General features: G+C 42.5%; 1 protein-coding gene across 24 annotated transcripts in view; it reads right to left on the reverse strand.

Moving 5' to 3' along the window:
• Positions 1–22,500, reverse strand: part of LOC123505138 (sodium/potassium/calcium exchanger Nckx30C-like) — a 406,837-nt gene that overhangs the window by 106,214 nt on the left and 278,123 nt on the right. For 17 of the 24 annotated variants that reach the window (XM_045256233.1, XM_045256252.1, XM_045256247.1 and 14 more), the window contains one exon: positions 12,231–13,168. In XM_045256233.1, coding sequence (XP_045112168.1) covers positions 12,231–13,097 — 867 coding nt within the window. In that variant the 5' untranslated portion in view covers positions 13,098–13,168. Of the gene's footprint in view, positions 1–12,230; positions 13,169–14,896; positions 14,993–22,500 lie in introns of those variants that run through there. The other 7 variants (XM_045256255.1, XM_045256248.1, XM_045256245.1 and 4 more) reach the window with 2 other exon arrangements.

Here is a 22,500-nt window from a genome sequence, read left to right on the forward strand (position 1 = left end):
ACGAAAATGAGGAAGAAGAGGATGAGAACATGAGAGAAGAGATAAGACAAAGAGAAGCAGAGATAGGAAGAGTTAAAGCTGAGAGTCTAAATAGAGAATAAAGGAGAGTAAAAGGAAGAGGAAGAACATGTAAAGAAGAAGGAACAGAGAGGAAGACGGTGAAGGGAAGACAAGTAGAGGGAAGAGAAGGGGAAGGGAAAGAGGATTATTTGGCATGGGAGGGGAAGAAGAGGGAATGAGAATGGATAGAAAGGGGAAGAAGAGGAGATGACAGGGGAAAAAAGAGGAGGCAGAAGGGATGAGATGCGATGGAAGGGAATGAAGAAGGGATGATTAGGGACGGAAAGAGGGTACGAGGAGATGATTAAGGGAAGAATGGGGACAAGAAGAGGGGACAAAAGGGGATGAGGAGAGGGGAAGGGTTTAGAGGATGGAAGGGAGGAAAAAAAGAAAAAAAAGGTAACTTAGAAACAAACATGGAGAAAGACTTGAAGAGGAGGAGGAGGAAAGGAGGAAAAGAAAAAAACAAAGAGGGTGAGAAGAGGAGAGAGTAGAAGAGGAAAAGAAGGGAAAAAAGAGATGGAGCAGAAACATAAGAAGAAAGGAAAACGACCACGAAGTCATGTGAAAATAAGCGAGGAAAACAATACATAAATGAAGGAGGAGGAGGAGGAGGAGGAGGAGGAGGAGGAGGAGGAGGAGGAGGAGGAGGCACAGAAAGTATTAAGAGTTGTAGAACGAACAGTTACGAGAAAAGTTGGAATAGAGAAGAGAAGCATCAGCTCTCTCTCTCTCTCTCTCTCTCTCTCTCTCTCTCTCTCTCTCTCTCTCTCTCTCAAGCTGTAGAGGTTCCCATCATTTCTTATCATCTTCCTCTTCTCTTTCCTTTTCTTCCTACTCCTCTATCTCTGAAATTCCATGTCGTCGTGTTTGTCTTTACAACATGGTAACATTTCTTTTTACCGGCCAGCTTCGGTTGGATGGATTGCAAGGGGCGGATAGGAGCCTCTGGCCTATGCTATCCTGTCTCAATAATAATGATAGTAAAATATTTACCCAAACGGCCAAGTAAGGACATTATGTGGTGTTGCTTGTTGAATATTTTTTATTTCTTTATATTCCTTCTGTTCTTATCACTAATGAAAATAATTAAGGGAATATATGAAACAAAAATAAAAAGAAGGAAAGAAAGAAATGGAAAGACAAGGTAAATTAAAAGAAAAAAACAAAGAAAACTCAAATGATAAAGGAATACACACACACACACACACACACACACACACACACACACACACACACACACACACACACACACACACACACACACACACACTTTAAAATAATATAGAAGGATTTGCTTTTATATAGAGGTACAGGATAAATAGAAGAATAGATCGTTAGATAGATAGATAGATAGAGAGAGAGAGAGAGAGAGAGAGAGAGAGAGAGAGAGAGAGAGAGAGAGAGAGAGAGAGAGAGAGAGAGAGAGAGAGAGAGAGAGAGAGAGAGAGAAACTATGTATATACCAATGCAACTCAATGAACTACTTATCTAAAAAAGTAATAACACAGACTTACATGGTCTTTCACTCATTCACACCAGCTTGGCGGATAATCCCCACCCATTTCCACTCCTGTCCATACAATCAACTGACTCGGGAAAGAAAGGAGGGCAGGGCTAATCTATAAAGTTACGTAGAATGGTCTAAAATCTTGAAGAAGTAATTGTAGTTGACGTAATAGTAGTAGTAGTAGTAGTAGTAGTTACTGTCTAGTAAACCTGCATACAATAGATCACTTGCCAATATACACTAAACTTATATTGATTCTCACTCTGGCATTCTATTCAAATATCCTTTAGTTTAAGTCTCGCAGGTCAGCACGTCGGCCAGTGAACCCTGCCTCCGCCACACACCGCTGGTTCCTGGACACACTCAATTAGCTTTCTCGTGTAACTGCTGTTGGATAGGTCAAACGTACACAGTTTTTTGTTTTCCATTTGCTTCCGTTCAGTGCTGAGCCGGGAAAGGAACAAAAAGGACGAAGAGAAGCTGATAATGAGAGAAATTCCGTGAGAAAATATTGGTGTTACTATTACTCTTATCATTACGTCAACAATAAGAAACACCACCACTACAACTACTACTATTACTACAACTGCTATTACTACTTTTACTGCTGCTACTACAAGTTATAATGAAAGGAAATGGAGACGAAAAGCAGTAAAAGGTTAAGTGTGTGTGTGTGTGTGTGTGTGTGTGTGTGTGTGTGTGTGTGTGTGTGTGTGTGTGTGTGTGTGTGTGTGTGTGTGTGTGTGTGTGTGTGTGTGTGTGTGTGTGTGTGTGTGTGTGTGTGTGTGTGTTTTAAAATGTGTACACTTCCCACTTCCTTCCTTTCGGGTCAGTGAGATGCGATAAAAGATTTCACGCCTACAATACCACCATCACGTCACAACCACTACCGCCACCACCACCACCACCACCACCTCCTACTCTTCCTCGTTTTCTTCCGACTAAAAAGTAATCCAGAGTTCCCTGGAGGCTTCCAAAGACTCATGCTGCTCTACAGGTCAGAAAAATCACAGGGGAATTTCAGATAACAGAATTTTTTTCAATATTGATATCTAGTTACTTGATGGACGAAGCTTATCCTTAGTGGCGATAGAGAGACTGATATCGAGGCTAATAAGAAGGAGGAGGAGGAGGAGGAGGAGGAGGAGGAGGAGGAGGAGGAGGAGGAGGAAGGATGCCAAAGAAGGTGAGTAAATAAATGAGGGAAAGACAGAACACAGAGGTGATGAGGAAATAAATTTACACCCAGAGTGATAATCGTTTCTAAATGATGATGCGTTTTGAGAGAGAGAGAGAGAGAGAGAGAGAGAGAGAGAGAGAGAGAGAGAGAGAGAGAGAGAGAGAGAGAGAGAGAGAGAGAATCAGTGGCAAGAGAACTGAAAGAAAATGAATATATAAGTGAACATAAATAAATAAGAAATAAAACCAACAAAACGAAACAGAAAAGATATGAAAAAGACAAAAAAAAAAAGAATAATCGAGACAATAATAAAAAAAAATAAGAAGAGAAAATAAGCGGTAAGAAAAGAAAGAAAAATGAAAATAAATTACATAGAAAAGAAGGAAATAACCAGTGGTCTAATTTTGTCGTGTTGTTTTGTCAAGTCTTACCGCAGACCACAAAACCTGAAGAAGGCGGCGGCGAAGGGCGGCAGGAGACAGATGGTTTTGTTCCCCTTCCTTTCCTTTCCACCTTGCCTCTCACTTTCTCACTCCTTCCTCTTGTCATCCCACTCCCTCCTACATTTCCTGCTCTTTCATTTTATTTTTCTATTTTTTCAACTACATCTTTCTTTTTTTCTCCCTTCTAATTTTTTAATTCTTTCTTCTTTCATCTTAATCTCTCTCTCTCCCCTCTTTGTCTCTAATTCTTTATCTTTCATCTTCTTTTTCCCCCTCTTTTTCCTATTCATTCTCACCTTTTCATTCCTTTTTCTCTTCATTGCAGTCTGTTCCATCTTTCTTCCTCTTTCTCTTTATTTTTCTATTTTTATCCTATTCTCATTGATTTATTTCACGTCCTTTTCTCTTTCACTTCTTCTTTGCTATTTCTCTATACAATTTTCATCCCTTTCATCTTTCTTACATTCGTCATTTTCCTTCCCTTCTCTCATTTCCATATATTTTTCCCATTTATATCCATCACACGCCTATTTTCCTTTTCCTCTTATCTTTTTTCTTCCTCTCTACGCTCTTTTCCAGTATTTTTTTTCCTGTTTCTAGGATTCACTCTACGTCATCTCTCTTTTTCTCTTTTCACTCACATATGCTCCTACTTTCTCTTTCCATTTCTATTCACCTCACGTTCCACTTCCACCACCACCTCCTCCTCCTCCTCCTCTTCCTCCAGCTTCCCCTACTCGTCCTCCTCCTGCTCTCTCCTAAACTTTTCCCTTTCCCTTTCATCTCAACTCTCCTCTCCTTTCTCGCGCCTTCAAGGATCTAAATCTTAAATCAATTCACAGTTTCCCTACAACGTTCTACTTCTACCTTGTCCTATCCACCCTCGCACATTCCTTTATCTGTCTCATGGCGCATCTCTCTCTCTCTCTCTCTCTCTCTCTCTCTCTCTCTCTCTCTCTCTCGGGAATGTGACCCAAGAGATAAGAAAGGAGAAGAGGGAGCGATAAAAGAAAGAAATCATTAAGAGGACAAAGAAAACAGTACACGGGAAACTCTCTCTCTCTCTCTCTCTCTCTCTCTCTCTCTCTCTCTCTCTCTCTCTCTCTCTCTCTCTCTCTACCACGTTGCAAGAAAAAGGAAGAGGAAGAGGAAAAAAAAAAGGAAAACCATTAGGAGGAAAGAAAAAAAAACAGTACTCGGGAATACTAGTACACACCACACACACACACACACACACACACACACACTCTCTCTCTCTCTCTCTCTCTCTCTCTCTCTCTCTCTCTCTCTCTCTCTTTCTCTCTCTGCCAAGTCGCGAGAAAGAGGAGGGCAGGAAAGGAGGCCACTGAACTCTCTAAGGTGCTCTCTATTTCATCAAAGGACAAGGGCTTTTGAGAGTGGGCGGGGTTGGCGCGGGTGAGGAGGGCATGTGCGTGAGGGGGGAAAGAGGGAGTGGGGGTGTGGATTCGAATGAAGGGTGGGTTGGCGGGGGTAGAGAGGGTATTTCAGGAGGAGTATTGGACGAGGTAGGGACGATTGCTAAACCTTTCCTTCATTCCTACATTCCTATCCTCTTTCCTCCCTCTCTCTTGACTCCAAACTATTCCTCTTCCTCTTTTCCTCTCTCTCTCTCTCTCTCTCTCTCTCTCTCTCTCTCTCTCTCTCTCTCTCTCTCTCTCTCTCTCTCTCTCTCTCTCTCTTTATTTCCACTTTCTTTCCTCTTTTTATAATCCCTTTATGTTTATTTCGTGCGTGTTTAATTTTGTTTCCATATCCTTTTTTTAATCATCCATGGAGAGAGAGAGAGAGAGAGAGAGAGAGAGAGAGAGAGAGAGAGAGAGAGAGAGAGAGAGAGAGAGAGAGAGAGAGAGAGATTGTGAGAATATTAATCTCATATTATTTCAAGACGTTTATGAAAATATGAGTAAGAAAAAAATAGAAAAAACAAAAGGAATTGAACTTAAAGAAGAAATAAAAAATAAAGAAGAAGAGGAAAGAAAAGATAAAAAAGGAGACAAAAAATAAAGAAAGAACTGAAAGGGATTGATAGATAAAAGAAAGGAAAATGCATAAAAAAGAGATGTGGAAGAAAAAAGGAAGAAGAAAGACGTGGAAAAAAGAACAGAAATAATATAAGAAAAGAGAAAAAAAGGAAAGGAGGAATAAGAAGATCGTAAATTGATGAAGAAGGAATGTTGTTTTGAATAACTGATGAAAGGTGAATGACAGAAGAGTAAATTCCTTCTCTGATTAGAACGAATAAAATATCTTTACCAATCTCCTCACTGCTCTCTCTCTCTCTCTCTCTCTCTCTCTCTCTTTCTTTCTTTCTTTCTTAGTGGTTCTCTTCACTGAGAGCGTAAATCGGCTCACCCTCGGCATCATTCGGCGCAGGTGTCAACAATCCCAGGCAGTAAAAGCGTAACTTGGCTCGCTTTAGGAGTCATTTGGCGCAGGTGACAAAACTCTCAGCCAATCAGCGACTGGATATTTACGGGACATTTATAAGGAATTGCCAGCGATTGAAATAAGAACAGGATATAAACATACGCCAAGATTTTTTCTACAAGTAATTGAGACACAATGAAGTGAAAAATTGCATTTGGTGTTATAAAGTCTGTGTCAATATTCACTGCGGAAGAGAGAGAGAGAGAGAGAGAGAGAGAGAGAGAGAGAGAGAGAGAGAGAGAGAGAGAGAGAGAGAGAGAGAGAGAGAGAGTATTCATCTACATCATTACAGTGTTTTGCAAAATTCGTACTTGCCTCACACCTGACTAAATTTATACCTGTTTCACACCTGACTAATCATGCACACACCGACTTCATACCTGATCAACTGAAAAACACCTTCCTCACACACCTGGTCATAAAAACACCTGCCACACATCTGCCCAGGTATACACACGTACTTAGTTACATATGCACACCTTCAACACTCTTACAATCGAACATTATAGACTCTACAACACAACACAATGCAATACACCTTGACGCAACACACATTTTCTATTCGGTCCAGGTTAATAGTTTTTCGTTTACCACAAACCCAACAATTCATATTTATCAGTCTCCTTATTCCCAACTTTTACTTCTGCTTCTTCCGCTTCAAACTGGATTATGAAGTGTTATGAAACGCAGACCACTTGAACCTCTTACGTCAGATCGATGTCATAGGAGACCGTGGTTAAGTTCCCTTCTCTCTCCTTCTCAGTTCTCCTCTATTTCATTCCTTCATTCCTTCAGATCCTTCGTTCCTCCACTCTATTCTAAGGATATTGAACACTTCTCTACCTACTCCCCTTTCTCCTCGTCTTCATATTTCTCACCACTTCATTTACTTAATGCCATTCCCTTACATACTGCCTACCTTTCCTTCTCCTTCCTCTCTTTCCTCCATTCCTATTTTTACACCAAACCCGAAAAAATATGCTCCACTCCACGGTTATTGAGTACTCTTCCTCTTCCTTCTTCTCCTCCTCCTCCATCTGTTCCTTCTCTTCCTCCAGTCTTCTTTCCTCCCTCCACCTTCACTAGGCTGATCATTTTCGTCCTCCTCGCGAACCTGCCAATCTGTCACGTCCCGTCCACGTCATTACCTGAAGGGCCCGAGTCTCGACAACAGTAGCTTCCTCCTCCTCCTCCTCCTCCTCCTCCTCCTCCTTTTCCCTTTCTCCTCCTCCTCCTCCTCCTTTTCCCTTTCTCCTCCTCCTCAATCTCCTACCTCTTTTCCAGCATTAACCTATTCTCCCTCCCACTCTCTCTCTTTTCTGTCTCCACCATCTCCTCCTCCTCCTTCTCCTCTTCATTCTTGTATTTTTCCTTCATCTTCTTCTTCTCCTTTTCCTCCTCTTTCTTCTTCCACTTCTTAAACTGAAGCTTTGATAAATGAAAGATATATATATATATATATATATATATATATATATATATATATATATATATATATATATATATATATATATATATATATATATATATATATACACACATAGAGAGAGAGAGAGAGAGAGAGAGAGAGAGAGAGAGAGAGAGAGAGAGAGAGAGAGAGAGAGAGAGAGAGAGAGAGAGAGAGAGAGAGAGAGAGAGAGAGAGAGAGAGAGAGAGAGAGAGAGAGAGAGAGAGAGAGAGAGAGAATAGATAACCGTATACTAGTAATTCTAATTACAAAATACATAAAAGATACATCGGCAACGCACGTCCTGGCGGGCACGCACACACACACACACACACACACACACACACACACACACACACACACACACACACACACACACACACTAGGACGTCCGATATGTTAATTTTATGCTAATAATTGAAAAGACTTGTTGGGAGGGGAGAAAAAAAAAAAACAGGAAAAGGAGGAGGAGGAGGTGGAGGAGGAAAAGCAGGAAGCGGGCGAGGAGGAGGACACAGAAAAATTGAAAAGAAGAGCAATCTTATATAACAACAACAGAGGAAAGGAAGAGAGAAAAGTTAGACGCAGAAAAGATGAAAAAGGAGAAAAATAAAAAGCTACACTAAAGAGAGAGAGAGGGAAAAAACTATGGAAAAGGGAGGAGGAGGAGGAGGAAGAAGAAGAAGAAGAGGAGGAGGAGGAGGAGGAGGAGGAGGAGGAGGAGGAGGAGAAAGAAAAAGAAGAGGAAAAAGAGGAGTGTGAAGAATTATTGTTATGGAAGAAGGCAAGTGCTTCACGCAAGGGGAAGAACAAAAAGAATGAGAGGCAAACGAGGGAGAGGAGAGAGTGAAAGGAGAAATGTAAGAGGTATGAAAGAGAAGTAGAGAGAGAAAGAAATAATAACGACAGAGGAATAGGAATGATGGAGACAAGATGAAAGGAAAAATGAATCAAGCCGGAGGTAGAGAAAAGGAAGAAGAAATAGAGGTAGATAAAGTCAGAAGAATAAAGAAAAAATAAATAAGTATACAGAGGTGGGGAAAAGAGAAATAATACTAAAAAAAAAAAAAAAAAACTTAGAAACAGATGAAAATAAAAATCACAAAGAAGTATAATTTGAAAGAAAAACATGATCAGAGAGAGAGAGAGAGAGAGAGAGAGAGAGAGAGAGAGAGAGAGAGAGAGAGAGAGAGAGAGAGAGAGAGAGGTAAAGGTAGATGAAGAAAGGCAGTCTGAGGCGGGGCGAGGATCGATACACCATATTGGGCTGGTGAACAGGAGTGGCTGCCCGTAGTAACGACCAATTATTTACATATTGAATGCCTCGTATTGCTACGGAGGGACGAAGATGGGGGAGGAGTAGAAGGAAGAGGAGGAGGAGGAGGAGGAGGAGGAGGAGGAGGAGGAGGAGGAGGAGGAGGAGGAGGAGGAGGATGCTCGATCTTCCTAATTAAGTAACTGTAACTGTGTGTGTGTGTGTGTGTGTGTGTGTGTGTGTGTGTGTGTGTGTGTGTGTGTGTGTGTGTGTGTGTGTGCGTGCGTTATTTCACATCTCTGGGGCTTTCTTGAAAGAATATTTAAATTTTCTCACCCTCTTTATTCATCCCTCTCTCTCTCCCTCCCTTCCTCCTTCTCTCTCTCTCTCTCTCTCTCTCTCTCTCTCTCTCTCTCTCTCTCTCTCTCTCTCTCTCTCTCTCTCTCTCCTAAGTTGTCTACGCCCCATTAAGGCCCCTTCCCTCTCCCTCCTCCCTTTCACCCTCACTCCCTCCCCATCTGCACCTTTTCCGCCGCCCACTCCTCCGTGACCCACTAAGTTGTTTTTCACGCCTTTCGATACGTCAAGGTCGCCGTTATTGATGCTTACCAATTTCCATTTATCAACACACACGCGCACAAACACGCACACACACACACACACACACACACACACACACACACACACACACACACACACACACACACACACACACACAATGAAAATGATAGATAAAATTTCGTTGTGTTATCATTAATTAAAGGGTTTTATATATATATATATACATATATATATATATATATATATATATATATATATATATATATATATATATATATATATATATATATATATATATATATATATATATATATATATATATATATATATATATATATATTTTGTTCCCTGCCATATTTTTTCTTTTATTCTGAACACCACAATTGAGGTCTCGAGGTGAAAAATATCCTCACACCTGCACCCTTTGATGTCCTCGACCGCTGCCCACTCTCTCTCTCTCTCTCTCTCTCTCTCTCTCTCTCTGCTGCGAGTGTTTGTCAGACCCAATGAACCATTCTCTTGATATGTGAATTATTAGTGAGCTTGTTTCCAATTATTTTTGTTCTCACTTTTCAATCCAAGCTTTTCATATTTATTTCGTGTGTTTGGAAGGCTCGGTCAGCTGGAATTTTCGGCATCATCATCATCATCATCATCATCATCATCATCATCATCGTCACCAGAAAACCCATCACCATCCTATATTTATTTGGTGGTATTTCAGTCTATTCATTATTCCTCAGCCTTCGCCGACGTAGATTGTCGTGGATAAAGAATCGAATCAGAATACACTTTTCAGTACTTCATGCTCCTTGTCTACACTGATTAAATTGTCTATTGGAGATTTAGAATGTCTGTCTATCTATATACCACACCGGTAATGTCACACGCAGTGGCCTAGACAAAGCGTCACCTCTACACCACCTACCCATCTACACCCACACCCACACCCACACACACACACACCCACACACACAGACACATTATTCATCCTTTCAATCTCGTGAACCCTTGCTAGAAAAAACAAAACAAATATAGAGTACCGTTTTGAAAGAAAAGCCTACAACAGAGGCTACTTTGATTGTTTAAACATTCTAATGGATGTAGAACATTTTTTTTCTTGATCAATTCGTCTAGCGTTACCGAAATAATACAATAAAATGCCGCTTTTTTTCACAACAGCTGCCTCTTATGTACGCTGAAGAGAAAGAATATGAAAAAATGGTAAACACTTACAGAAAAGATAGCCATAACCTCAAGTATTCCCTCTATTACACTACTATAGACTAACGCCCCTCATTCCCTCCTCCTCCCTCGCTTGAAAACAAAACACCTAAACAGAAGCAGCCCTCGTGCCGCCTCTTATGCAGTGAACAAAAGAGTATAGCGTTATCCCCTTTACCTAGAGCGCACGTTTCCCTCTTCTCCTCGCCCTTGCCCTTGTTCTCCCCTCTCATCCCTTCAGCAAGCCTTCTTCCCCTCGCCTCCCGCCCTTAACACACGCGAGGGGACGGAGGTAAAACTGTAACTCACGGGAGGGAAAGGAGGCGACGGAGGGAGGGTGAAGATGGAAGAGGCTAGCTGAAGGGGCGATGGTAAGGCCGCTAGATCGAATGAGGGGGGGGACGATAGCAGGCTATTTCCAGAGGAGTCATTAGTTGGTGCTGCCGTTGCTGAGGTTGTGTGGAGAAGGGGGAGAGAAAGACAGAGAGTGCACTGGGAAAGATAGGAGGAGGAAAGGTAATGAGAACGGTAGATGAGGAAAGGGCTGAGGAGGGAACGATAGGGAGATGGAGGGTGATGATGATGATAGAATGGGAAGAGATAGCTATGAGAATAGGAGGAAAAATAGAAAGACTGAAAGGAAAATGGTGGGAGAGAGAGAGAGAGAGAGAGAGAGAGAGAGAGAGAGAGAGAGAGAGAGAGAGAGAGAGAGAGAGAGAGAGAGAGAGAGAGAGAGAGAGAGAGAGAGAGAGAGAGAGAGAGAGAAAGTAAAACTGGTAAAAGAAAAAATAAGAAAATGAAAATAAAAAAAAAACACATGGAGAAAAAAAAAATATAACATTTCGATTCCCTTCTTCAGTGTTCACGTTAATCAGCTTATTTGCCAGCACTGGTCTTCAGGTCTTTGGTTGGTTGTGCTGGTGCTGCTACTCATCACACTGGCTTACGACGCGTGACTCGGACAAAGAGAAATGAAAAGCCAAGGTCAGGCGAGTAAAAGAACACCAGTGACCATGTTTCAAAGCTCAATAAAAGGAGGGAACGAACAAAGTAAGAAAAAAGACTTAAGTGCATTCAGGTTAAGTGTGTTGGGTCCTTTTAAAAACACTTTCTTCTTTTTTTTCTTTCTTTAATCTTTCTATCATCAAACTTCAAACGCCATTCCGTATACCCCATAACCTCTCTCTCTCTCTCTCTCTCTCTCTCTCTCTCTCTCTCTCTCTCTCTCTCTCTCTCTCTTCTCTATCCCATAAGTTTTTACTTCGAACCCTATGAACTAAGAAGGTGTCCCATGTTACTTATCCCTTATGAGAATAAAGATCAAAGGGAAAACCGACGCTGGTATGCGCAAGGCGAGGCGAGGCTCTGACTCGCGGCTTTGAGGGAATGTAGGTGGTAATGAGAAAAAGGCATTTTCTATGACGACTCCCTAATCCGAGAAGTAAGTCAATCACCACGTTGGGTTCAGTAGATTTTGCTAGAGTTTGCAGGATATTTTATTCCAAGGTACGACTGTGTGCTGAGAGGACCCGATAAGGAAAAGGAGGGATTAGGAAGGATGAAGGGTTAGACGGGAACGGCTTCACGATGTTAATGTTTATGATTATACAATAGTTTTAATATGCTAGGTAGGTAATTGAGCATCTTACGTGTGGATACATATGTTACGGGCAATGTGTCGGGGATATGGGTGTCGTGAGTGACGGAGGAGTTTCGCGGATGGTGGGTTTGGGACGCGGCGAGTTGGGAGAACTTAGTAAAGGGAGATTAATACTGTCAAAACGAAGCGAGGGACAATCCTGGTCCTTATCGTCAGTGTGACTGAGAGAAGCTTAACTCTATCATGGGTTCCTTCAAATAGTGTTTGTAACAATGTGATATTGGATGTCTTTTGGTGTCTTATGGCAGAAAAGTGTCTATATTTCCACAACGGATAATTTTGTCATCCCTGGCCCTGACAGCCACGGGAGGAAAGTGAGCGTGTTGCACTAAGCCATGATGGACCGGTCTACTGGCAGTCCTGCTGGAGTCACTGTGTGGAACATGAGGGTGGCAAGGCACGGCAGCAAGGTACACGGAGCAGTGAGGGAGGCGGTACTCACGTTTGGCACAAGTTGGTCGGTGGAGCAGACGCGGGTCACCTTGTTGCGGTTGAGGTGTTTCTTGACGAAGCGCTCAACGTCGGCGTTGAACTTCATGAATAGGCAATAGGCAATGTACAAAAGGAACATGACGAGAGCCTCGTACCAGTACACATTGTTATCCAAAAAGCACACCACCAGCATGAGCAGCGCTATGCTGTAGAAGGTCACGTCGCGGAACAGCGGCCACCACGTCAAGTCTAACACCGTCTTGGAAAACAACACACACATGCCGATCACAAACAAAATATTAAACACAGCCGAGCCCACAATGGTGCCGATGCCCACGTCGTCGAAGCTGATGAACACGCCAATGACAGACGTGAACAGTTCCGGGGCAGAGCCGCCAGCGGCCATGAACGTGGCGCCAGCGACGTCCTCTGAGATCTGAAGTTTCTCTATGATGACGTCAAGAGCGGGCACGAAGAACTCATCGCACACGATGGCGAGGGCCACGAACATGTATATCATGCCCAGTACATGAAGCAAGATGGCGCCCTTTCTCCGTTCTTCCAGCGTGAAGAGATCGGGCGGGAAGAGCGGGTCATCCGGGGGACCCGCCACCGACTCATTGGCAGGCTCGACGGAAGTCTCAGGAACCTCACTTTGCTCTGTTGAGGTCGCCTGGAGGAGGGATCTTGAACCCGCAGAGAGCCGGATATTTCGAGGGGATAAGTGTCGAGAAGCGTAGGGTGGGGATGGAGCCCCCTGAAGCAAGATAGCGGCGCCCACGAAGCCGAAGGTGAAAACGGTAACCCCTCCCAGCTGCAGCAGGCCGTGCCAGCGGCGACGCCGCCGGAGGGGCGCGTTTCGAGGAATGGCTGTCATTGCATGGGCGGCGGTGGTCACTGTTGGAGACGAGGATACGTCCCCGCCGGGCGTGCTCTCACCATCATGTCCTGCAAGGAGAAAGAAAACACCAGTTACAAATGAGTTGAAACCAGCATCATGCAACGGTACGGCGTGAAAACAAATAACCATAAATTATGACTGGTGGGGCCATTTGCCTCCCATTTATCTTGTAGCCCCGCGATGCAAAGGACAGTTACCCGGCCACAGGAAACCTGTCCTCGGCACACGCAACACTCGAAACAAATCTTGTCCTCTAAACTTCTAAGTCCACTGCAGTAAAGAAAAGACAATGGGAACATGAATGTGCACTCTTTGTAATAACCTGATTACTTTTCCAACCAGCAGCTCCTATGCCCAGTACAGGCCGCACATCAACACCTTTCAATCTAGAGGTGATGTGGCATGATGGTGGTGGTAGCGGTGGTGGTAGTGGTAATGGTGGTGGTGCTTGGCTGCTGTGGCCGAATCCTCCATCCCTCCCTTGTTTACTGATGAATTAGTAGAGTTATTCATTATTTACAATTACAGCCATTATTCCATGTCCTGCACAAACATAATATTTTCTTTTGTTCTTTCAAGTACTATAAAATCCCTAAAATGTTGTTACGTCGCTGAAACAGTTACGTCACTTGTGCCTCAGCAAGCGCGTCTTTTCCACTTCTATGACACTAGCACAAATTTACACAAAACCTCATGTAAGTAATGCAATACTTTTCACCACTACACAGTAGCACTATTTTCTTAATACCAATAGTCTTCTTTGCGTGATGGAAACGTTCAGCAGGGACAATGTGCTTTTGGAAACTGCTTCACTTTATGCCAAGGCTGTTATCGTTTTGGCGTTTATGGACACACACACACACACACACACACACACACACACACACACACACACACACACTCTCTCTCTCTCTCTCTCTCTCTCTCTCTCTCTCTCTCTCTCTCTCTCTCTCTCTCTCTCTCTCTCTCTCTCTCTCTCTCTCTCTCTCTCTCTCTCTCTCTCTCTCTCTCTCTCTCTCTCTCTCTCTCTCTCTGACAAAATCTGAAACTCCTAAACGCCTACTCCTTGCATCACACAATTCTCCCAGGTCAGGGCGGTGGCACTCGCCTGACGCCCAGCTGTCGCCCCATCCTGCGCCCTCACACTGCCGCCACTCACTGCTCGTTGCTGTTCACTAGTTGTTGCGACACATCACACCTTCATTGATTCCCGCACCAGACTGTCACCTCCCCGCCGTGGCCACTGCAGTGCTTCCGTCACTACCACCACCGCTACCACAACGCACGCACACACACACACACACACACACACACACACACACACACACACACACACACACACACACACACACACACACACACACACACACACACACACACACACACACACACACACACACACACACACACACACACACACACACACACACACACACACACACACACACACGTATAGTCGATAAAAAGATCACTACTGACCTACTTATTTGGCCATTTTTTTCAGTGTTCGTTGCACAATCAGCATCTATATAAAGAAGTGTACACTTTCTGGAACATACCTTCTTTCACTTACACATCCCCAAACACATACACACACACACACACACACACACACGAACATTCACACAACGCACTTCGACTCTACACGTATCCATCTCACCACCAACCTCTGTCCCTCACTCGCACATAGGCACAAACACCTACACCTGCACACCCACATACTCACAACTACATAAGCACCCATCCACACATACACACAACGTTACTGTCCTCACCTAGTGGCACTGTCCTTTACGGCCGGAGAGCGAGCGAGCTGGCGGGCGAGGTACTGTCGAGACGGCTGCACCGGCACCACTGAGCGACCAAACCACTAGCAACTATGGCACTGTCATCACTATTGATCAACCACCTCAATCGTTTTCGCCCCCAAGGTCATCATACCCTCTTACCTAAAACCTATCTAATTCTGGATCCCCGCCCTTGCATGCGGTCTGCGGGGCTTTATTTAATTCCAGGGCAGCTTTATGCCATTAATATTATATGAATTAAGGCCTCGACTCCTCCGCCATCACCTCTAGCGCCTCCTCTCCCAGTCTCCCACTACATCATGGGCTCTTGCTACCCTTCCAATCCTATTCTCTTATTTTCATAGGCACCTCTTCCACATTCCTATGCCATTCCCAACTAAGAAGCCCTTCACTCCACCGCCGCTACCAGTGTCTCCTCTCCCGCTTTTTCCTTTTCCATTACACCAAGGAACTTAGTACTCTTCCACTTCCAATATTGCTTTTCATCCTCAGCCTCCATTTCAAGCACACAATCTAAAATAAAACTTCTGTTCCATTGCTTCCACCTGGGTCTCCTCTCCCATTCTTTACTCTTCCACTACACCATCCCTTTCGGAATCCTTCCACTTTTTCCTTTCTTTTACTTCCACTAGCACCTGTTTCACAAGTCCTAGTATACTGTCTTCAACAATACCTAATCCATCCAGCGTTCTCCTCATCACTAATACTGTTTATCCTTCCACGTTAATTCAACACCAATACCTTGCAAACTCCACCTTTTCATCATCCTTCTTTCAGAATTACCACTACAGTTCATACCAACACAGAAAGAACGAAAAAAAAATTCCAATAAAAAATGTCCAAATCACACGGAAAACTGTGCGTGAGGCAACTAAAGAGAAGCAGAACTGTACATCAGCAGATTTCGTGATTATCGGGTGTGGAATTCCGGCAAAATATTTCTGTTCACCCTTTACTTTACTCGATACTTAAGGTTCGCAGAGTCGTAAAAGTCCCAAGATTAGTCTGAGACTCAATCGATAATGCCCGGGAGATAAGACTAAGCCGAAAAGTTGGTTGGTCGGCGAGAAAGAGGACAGAGGAATCCAGCTCTGGGCCAGGCGGGAGGGCGATGCTGATGGAATTTTCAATGCTAACTGGTATATTTTTTGCGTGTCCCCTGAGGTTGGATATTGTTTTGCTACGGGCGAGCTGTGTGTCGATCTGAGGGTCACTGAGGTCTCTTTTGATACTTCACTTTTGTTTCTCAAGAAAAAAAAAAAAAAGGCTTGGGTTTAATGCCTATCGACTGCACACGGGTCATTAAAGCAGACTTGTGGCCAATCCTTAGCTAGGGTTGAAGAGAAAGCACTACCAACCTCACCAAGCAACTGCCGTGGGTCAGGATACAACTCGTGCCACGAGCGGACCCCTTTACAACTGAGCTACCCAGCCTCCTTTGTTTCTCTCTCTCTCTCTCTCTCTCTCTCTCTCTCTCTCTCTCTCTCTCTCTCTCTCTCTCTCTCTCTCTCTCTCTCTCTCTCTCTCTCTCTCTCTCTCTCTCTCTCTCTCTCTCTCTCTCTCTCTCTCTCTCTCTCTCTCTCTCTCTCTCTCTCTCTCTCTCTCTCTCTCTCTCTCTCTCTCTCTCTCTCTCTCTCTCTCTCTCTCTCTCTCTCTCTCTCTCTCTCTCTCTCTCTTACTATAATTCTTATTTTTATATATTGTTCGGTAAAACGGTTTTTAGTAATGAAACATTCTCTCCTTATCTCTCTGTCGGTCCGGCTAGCGGTCTGTCTGGTTGGCTGGCTGGGTCTCTCTCTCTCTCTCTCTCTCTCTCTCTCTCTCTCTCTCTCTCTCTCTCTCTCTCTCTCTAAATAACCTTCACCTGACAGTTTCCAGCCTCTGTTCAAACTTCATCAGCCATTCTGTCAATTTGTCTCTTTTTCTCTCTCTAAAAAAATATCAAAGGAAAATATATACCGCTTCTATACGAGAGCATGCCGCGGGTCCCGAAACAATGAAAACACGGAAATATACAAAACAAGAACAATAGGCAAGCTGAACAATTACCTCTGCTATATATTTCTCTTTCCCACTGACCACACGGAAAGAAAGTGAGAGAGAGAGAGAGAGAGAGAGAGAGAGAGAGAGAGAGAGAGAGAGAGAGAGAGAGAGAGAGAGAGAGAGAGAGAGAGAGAGAGAGAGAGAATTCACTACTAGTTGTTCCTTGCAAAAAAAAAAAAAACTCACTCGGAAAGAAAGCAGAGGAAAATAGAAAGACGAAGTTACAAAATCATACATACATGAGGTGTAAAAGAGGAAGAAAAAAGGAAGGAAGGAAAAAAGAACGAGAGCAGGATGATACATAAAGAAAATATGACGTGAAAGAGGAGCGAAGCGATGGATAGAAAGGAATGATAAAAGGAAAACAAGCAAAGGAGGTGGGGGAGGTGAGAAAAATAAGAAAAAGAAAAATATATGAAAGAAAACAAGATGGAGATTGAAGAAAATATGACGTGAAAGGAGAATGAATGGATGGATGAAGAAAAGAGAATAAGAAGAAAAAGGATCAGGAAAAGGTAAGAAAATAGAAAAGAAAAATGAAAATGAAAAGAAAATAATGGCAAATAGAACGTGTGTGATAAAGTTCCCTAATAACCCTTACCAAACGAAAAAAAAACCCACAAAAATGAATACCACTTAAAAAAACAAACAAAAAATAAACAAGTTTACCGAAAGATCTCTCTCTCTCTCTCTCTCTCTCTCTCTCTCTCTCTCGTGATCCGCCTCCATCTCCAACCTCCACTTCCAAAGTTCTCTCCAGATCATAATCGGATTAAAATTTGTCAGAGGAGAATATCCCGCGTTTAGGTCCCCGTGGAGGGCGTACTGATTCCCTCAATTTCTCTGAAGTGGAGTTTGGATGCGCAAGGTGCGAGGTGCAGGATGGGAGTGTGAAGGTGAGAGCCTGGAGAGGAGGTGGTGGTGGCGGTGGTTGTAGTGATAGAGAATAAGGAGAAAATTTTAAATGTAAGAGAAAATGACCACTAAAAATCATGATGAAAAAGAGATAATAATGGTTACAGTGGTGGTGGTGGTGGTGGTGGTAATAGTATTATAATGGTGATAATAATAATGAAGATAACGATAATGATGATGATTTTTGATGATGATGGTGATGAGGATGATGATGATGGTAATGATGGTGATAATGATAATGATAATAATAATAATGATACTAAGAATAATAACAACAATAGCAATAGCAACAACAGTAATAAAAATAATAACAATAATAATAATGATAATAGTATTAAACATTATACTAATAAAAGATAAAACCGGAGAAAGAAGAGGAACAAGAACAAGAACCAAAGAAAAAAAGCAACACAACGACGATAAAAAAAAAAAAAAAAAAAAAAATCCGTGTCATTATGTTCGCGAGAATCTGAAGACTATCTGGCAATCTTTATTCTTCCCGACGGAGGACGCATGAAGATTAGCAGGAATTGGCCGTGGGCGTAAAGACTTGAAATTCGTGCGTGAGAAAACGGTGGAATTGACCGTCACAGGTGTGTAGGCGAGTTGGTGTAAGGTTTGGATGCGACAGGAAGTTGAAGGGAAGGTTAGCCAGCTTACATATGTGGATAGAGGCTGTGACAGATGCATATTTGAAAGTTACAAATGAGAACGAGATTGTGTATATGCAGAGAGAGAAGGGTTAGTTAGGTAGAACATTATATATTGGGATGGAAGATTTGGAATTGTGCGTAATATAAAGGTATAGAAACAGATAGATGTTGAGCAGTAGAGGTAAATCATGAGATAAAAGGTGTCACAGCATGAAAACAATGTGGACTGTAGATAGGAAAAGAAGTCCAGGAGTAGGTTTTAGAGCACAATGTATCCCACCTCTTAATCTCTTTTCTCTTCATGATGGAGTAGTGGAAACAATGAGAAGAAAGGTGGAACTGGGATAAAAAAAAAAAAAAGAGGAAGCACAAGTGATGAAAAAAGAATGGCCAATTAATTAAAGAAAGAAGTGATTATTTAAACACAACTGCAACATTTATATAACGCTGATTCTTATCGTGTAATACTTGGTAAGAGCACCGCAATAGTATTTCCTGAATGAAGCTAAATTTCCTGATACAGAACAACACACAAAACATAACTCCGGCCCCTTGAGGGAACACCAACGCGCTCTGTACGAGGGAACACTTGTATGACAGCAAACCAGGCAAATACTGCGACCCCCAGTGGCAAGGGAACAGGAAAACAACGCCATAAAACGCTGTAAAACACACAAAGTTATCAAGTCACTTCATAAACTTTATTGGCTTGCGCATTTAGGAATCATTGCTTTGGTCCAGACTTTTTGTAGCGTAGCGTTTAAGAGGGGGCGTCTTTCTGTTCCTCTGTGTTTACTACGATGCCCAGAGTGTGTTTCCATTTGTGTTAAGGACAATGCAAGAGAGAGAGAGAGAGAGAGAGAGAGAGAGAGAGAGAGAGAGAGAGAGAGAGAGAGAGAGAGAGAGAGAGAGAGAGAGAGAGAGAGAGAGAGAGAGAGAGAGAGAGAGAGAGAGAGAGAGAAATGGGGCAGAAAATAAGTCTTCGGTTACGTCTTCCTATATTTCACTATCTCCTTTGCTGACCCCACAACAGCTCGATCACTCTTGCCATAACACATAAAAAAAGTTTAATAACAAAGTCCTCTCCAGTTGTTCTCGAACGCCCTTCACTCTCCTCCGACCTCCTCATCCATCTCACTACACCATTATCTTGTTCCAGACCACAGACTCAGGAAAAGCGAACGTGAGCAAACACTCGGCGAAATGTAAGCAGCTAGGGAGGGAGGGATGGAGAGAGGAGGGAGGAGGCTGGGGTGGGGAAGGTGAGAAAGATTGAGAGGAAGAGGAAAGGTGAGAGGGAGAAAGGAGGGAGGGAACTCAAGAACGGACGTGAAGGGAAGGTGTGGAGTAGGATCATCACTCTCCGTGTCCCTTGCAGTAAAAGCCTCAGACAATAAAGGGTAGGAGAGAACGCCATCAGAAAGTGCACTTCAGGACCTTATGTGGATCCTGCGAGCGTCTGTCGAGGATCCTATCAGAGAGGTGATCTTTCTCTTAAGCCACACACACACACACACACACACACACACACACACACACACCCACACCACACCCACACAAACACATACACACACACACACACACACACACACACACACACACACACACACACACACACACACACACACACACACACACACACATGTATTTTACTGAGAAGTCGTTGTTTTAAGTGGTTGGTTCGCGTGATGTTGAGGCTACATCTACTCTCTGACCTTTTCATTATTTTCTACCTGCTCTATATTCTTGTCCTTTTTTTCACCTGCTTCACTTGTTTCTCCTCCTTCTTTATCTCATCATTATTTCTCTAGCGTATTTTCTCCAGTGCAACAACAACAACACACAAACTATTAATTATTTTTATTAGGACTAATAAAATAAAATAATAATTGTTGTTATTATTGTTGTTAGTGTTTTTATTATTGATATTATTATTGATATTATTGATATTATTATTATTATTATTATTATTATTACTATTATTATTATTATTATTATCATTATTAGTATCATTATTATTATTATTATTATTATTATTATTATTATTATTATTATTATCATTATTATTATTATTATTATTATTACCATTATCATTATAATCAATATTGCTATAATCATATTGTTGTTATTTTACTATTATTTCTATCATAATAATAATAATAATAATAATAATAATAATAATAATTATAATAATAATAATAATAATAATAATAATAATAATAATAATAATAATAATAATTATTATTATTATTATTACCATTATTGTTATCATTACTATTACTACTACTACTACTACTACTACTACTACTACTACTACTACTACTACTACTACTACTACTACTACTACTACTACTACTACTACTACTACTACTACTACTACTACTACTACTACTACTACTACTACTACTACTATTACTGCTGCTACTACATCAGACCGATAATAATATTTATGGTAATGATCTTTTATTTGTTTTTCAATATTTCTAATAATGAACCCCCGCAAAATCAAACCGTCACATAAATACAAGTCAATATAACTATAATCCCTTCCACCCCGACACACACACACACACACACACACACACACACACACACACACACACACACAAATTCTGTGGTTCTCCTCTTACACATCTCTGTTAGTTGGGGTTCCTCTCCCTTACGTCCGCCTCCTCCAGGACTGAAAATAATCGACTCCATGTAATTACTTTACACTACCACGCCGCACCAACTTAATAATAGAAAATCTCCACCTTCGCCCACCCCTCACGTCCTTCCTTGATACTATATTTCAGCCACAAAGGTCAGCTGGCCACGTATACTTCCCCTCAGGCTGCCACGCGATCCCACACACACGCCACCGACCCTTCCAAGACTACCTCCTGACTACCTGAAGACAAGGGGAAGGAGAAGGACAAAGAGGGTAAAGGAAAAGAGTGTTCAGACATATTGAGTTCAGATCACATACAGAACAGGGAACGCTATTCTTTTATGCTTCTTCGCTGGTGAGGCATCTTTTCTACTTATCGAGGGTAAAGGAATATAGAAGCTTGGTCTCTTGTTCGGTCTTCTAAAACACAAGTTAAATTTTGACTACCACTACTGCCGACTGCTTCTCCCACCATCACTACTGCAACGGATATCACCTCTATAATTACTACTATTGCTACTGTTACTACTACTACTACTACTACTACTACTACTACTACTACTACTACTACTATTGCTACTGTGACTACTACTACTACTACTACTACTACTACTACTACTACTACTACTACTAGTACCGCAAAAACAACAGTACTAATAATGGTATTACCGAAGCAACAATAACTATTACCGTTGCCACTATAACTATGAAAATCAACAACAACAAAACCTTAAACGCAAACCTTCTACTTTTCCACGTCCAACACCACCACTACCACCACCATGAATACCACCACCACCACCACCACCACTAACATAACTAAGAAAAACATTAACAACAACAAAACACCGAAAAACCAAACCTTCTACCTTTTCCACCACCACCACCACCATCAACACCACCACCACCACCATCACCACTACTACCACCATCATGACCACCTACACCACAACCACCACTAACATAACTAAAAAGAACATTAAAAACAACAAAACCTTAAAACCAAACCTTCTACCTTCACCTCCACTACCACCACAATCACCACCATCACACCCTCACTCCTGAGTAGCGATGCCACCAGCTAGAGAAAGCGTCCTGTGAGTGCCCTGTGTATCCTGCGTGGCCTCTCCGCTAACGTGGCGGGCCGGATATTTATGGGCAGGATTTGCCTTTATGACCGGACGCCCCAGAGCTGCGCCAGACACCACCCGCCGGGAAACAAAGGCAGGTGACTCCCTACTGGAAGCCGCGACCCGACGCCGCCGCCACTCTCTGATTGGTGGAGCATATTTTTCGGACACAGTGACATC

Source organism: Portunus trituberculatus, chromosome 17 (genome assembly GCF_017591435.1).
Source record: "Portunus trituberculatus isolate SZX2019 chromosome 17, ASM1759143v1, whole genome shotgun sequence".
Lineage (NCBI taxonomy): Eukaryota > Metazoa > Arthropoda > Malacostraca > Decapoda > Portunidae > Portunus > Portunus trituberculatus.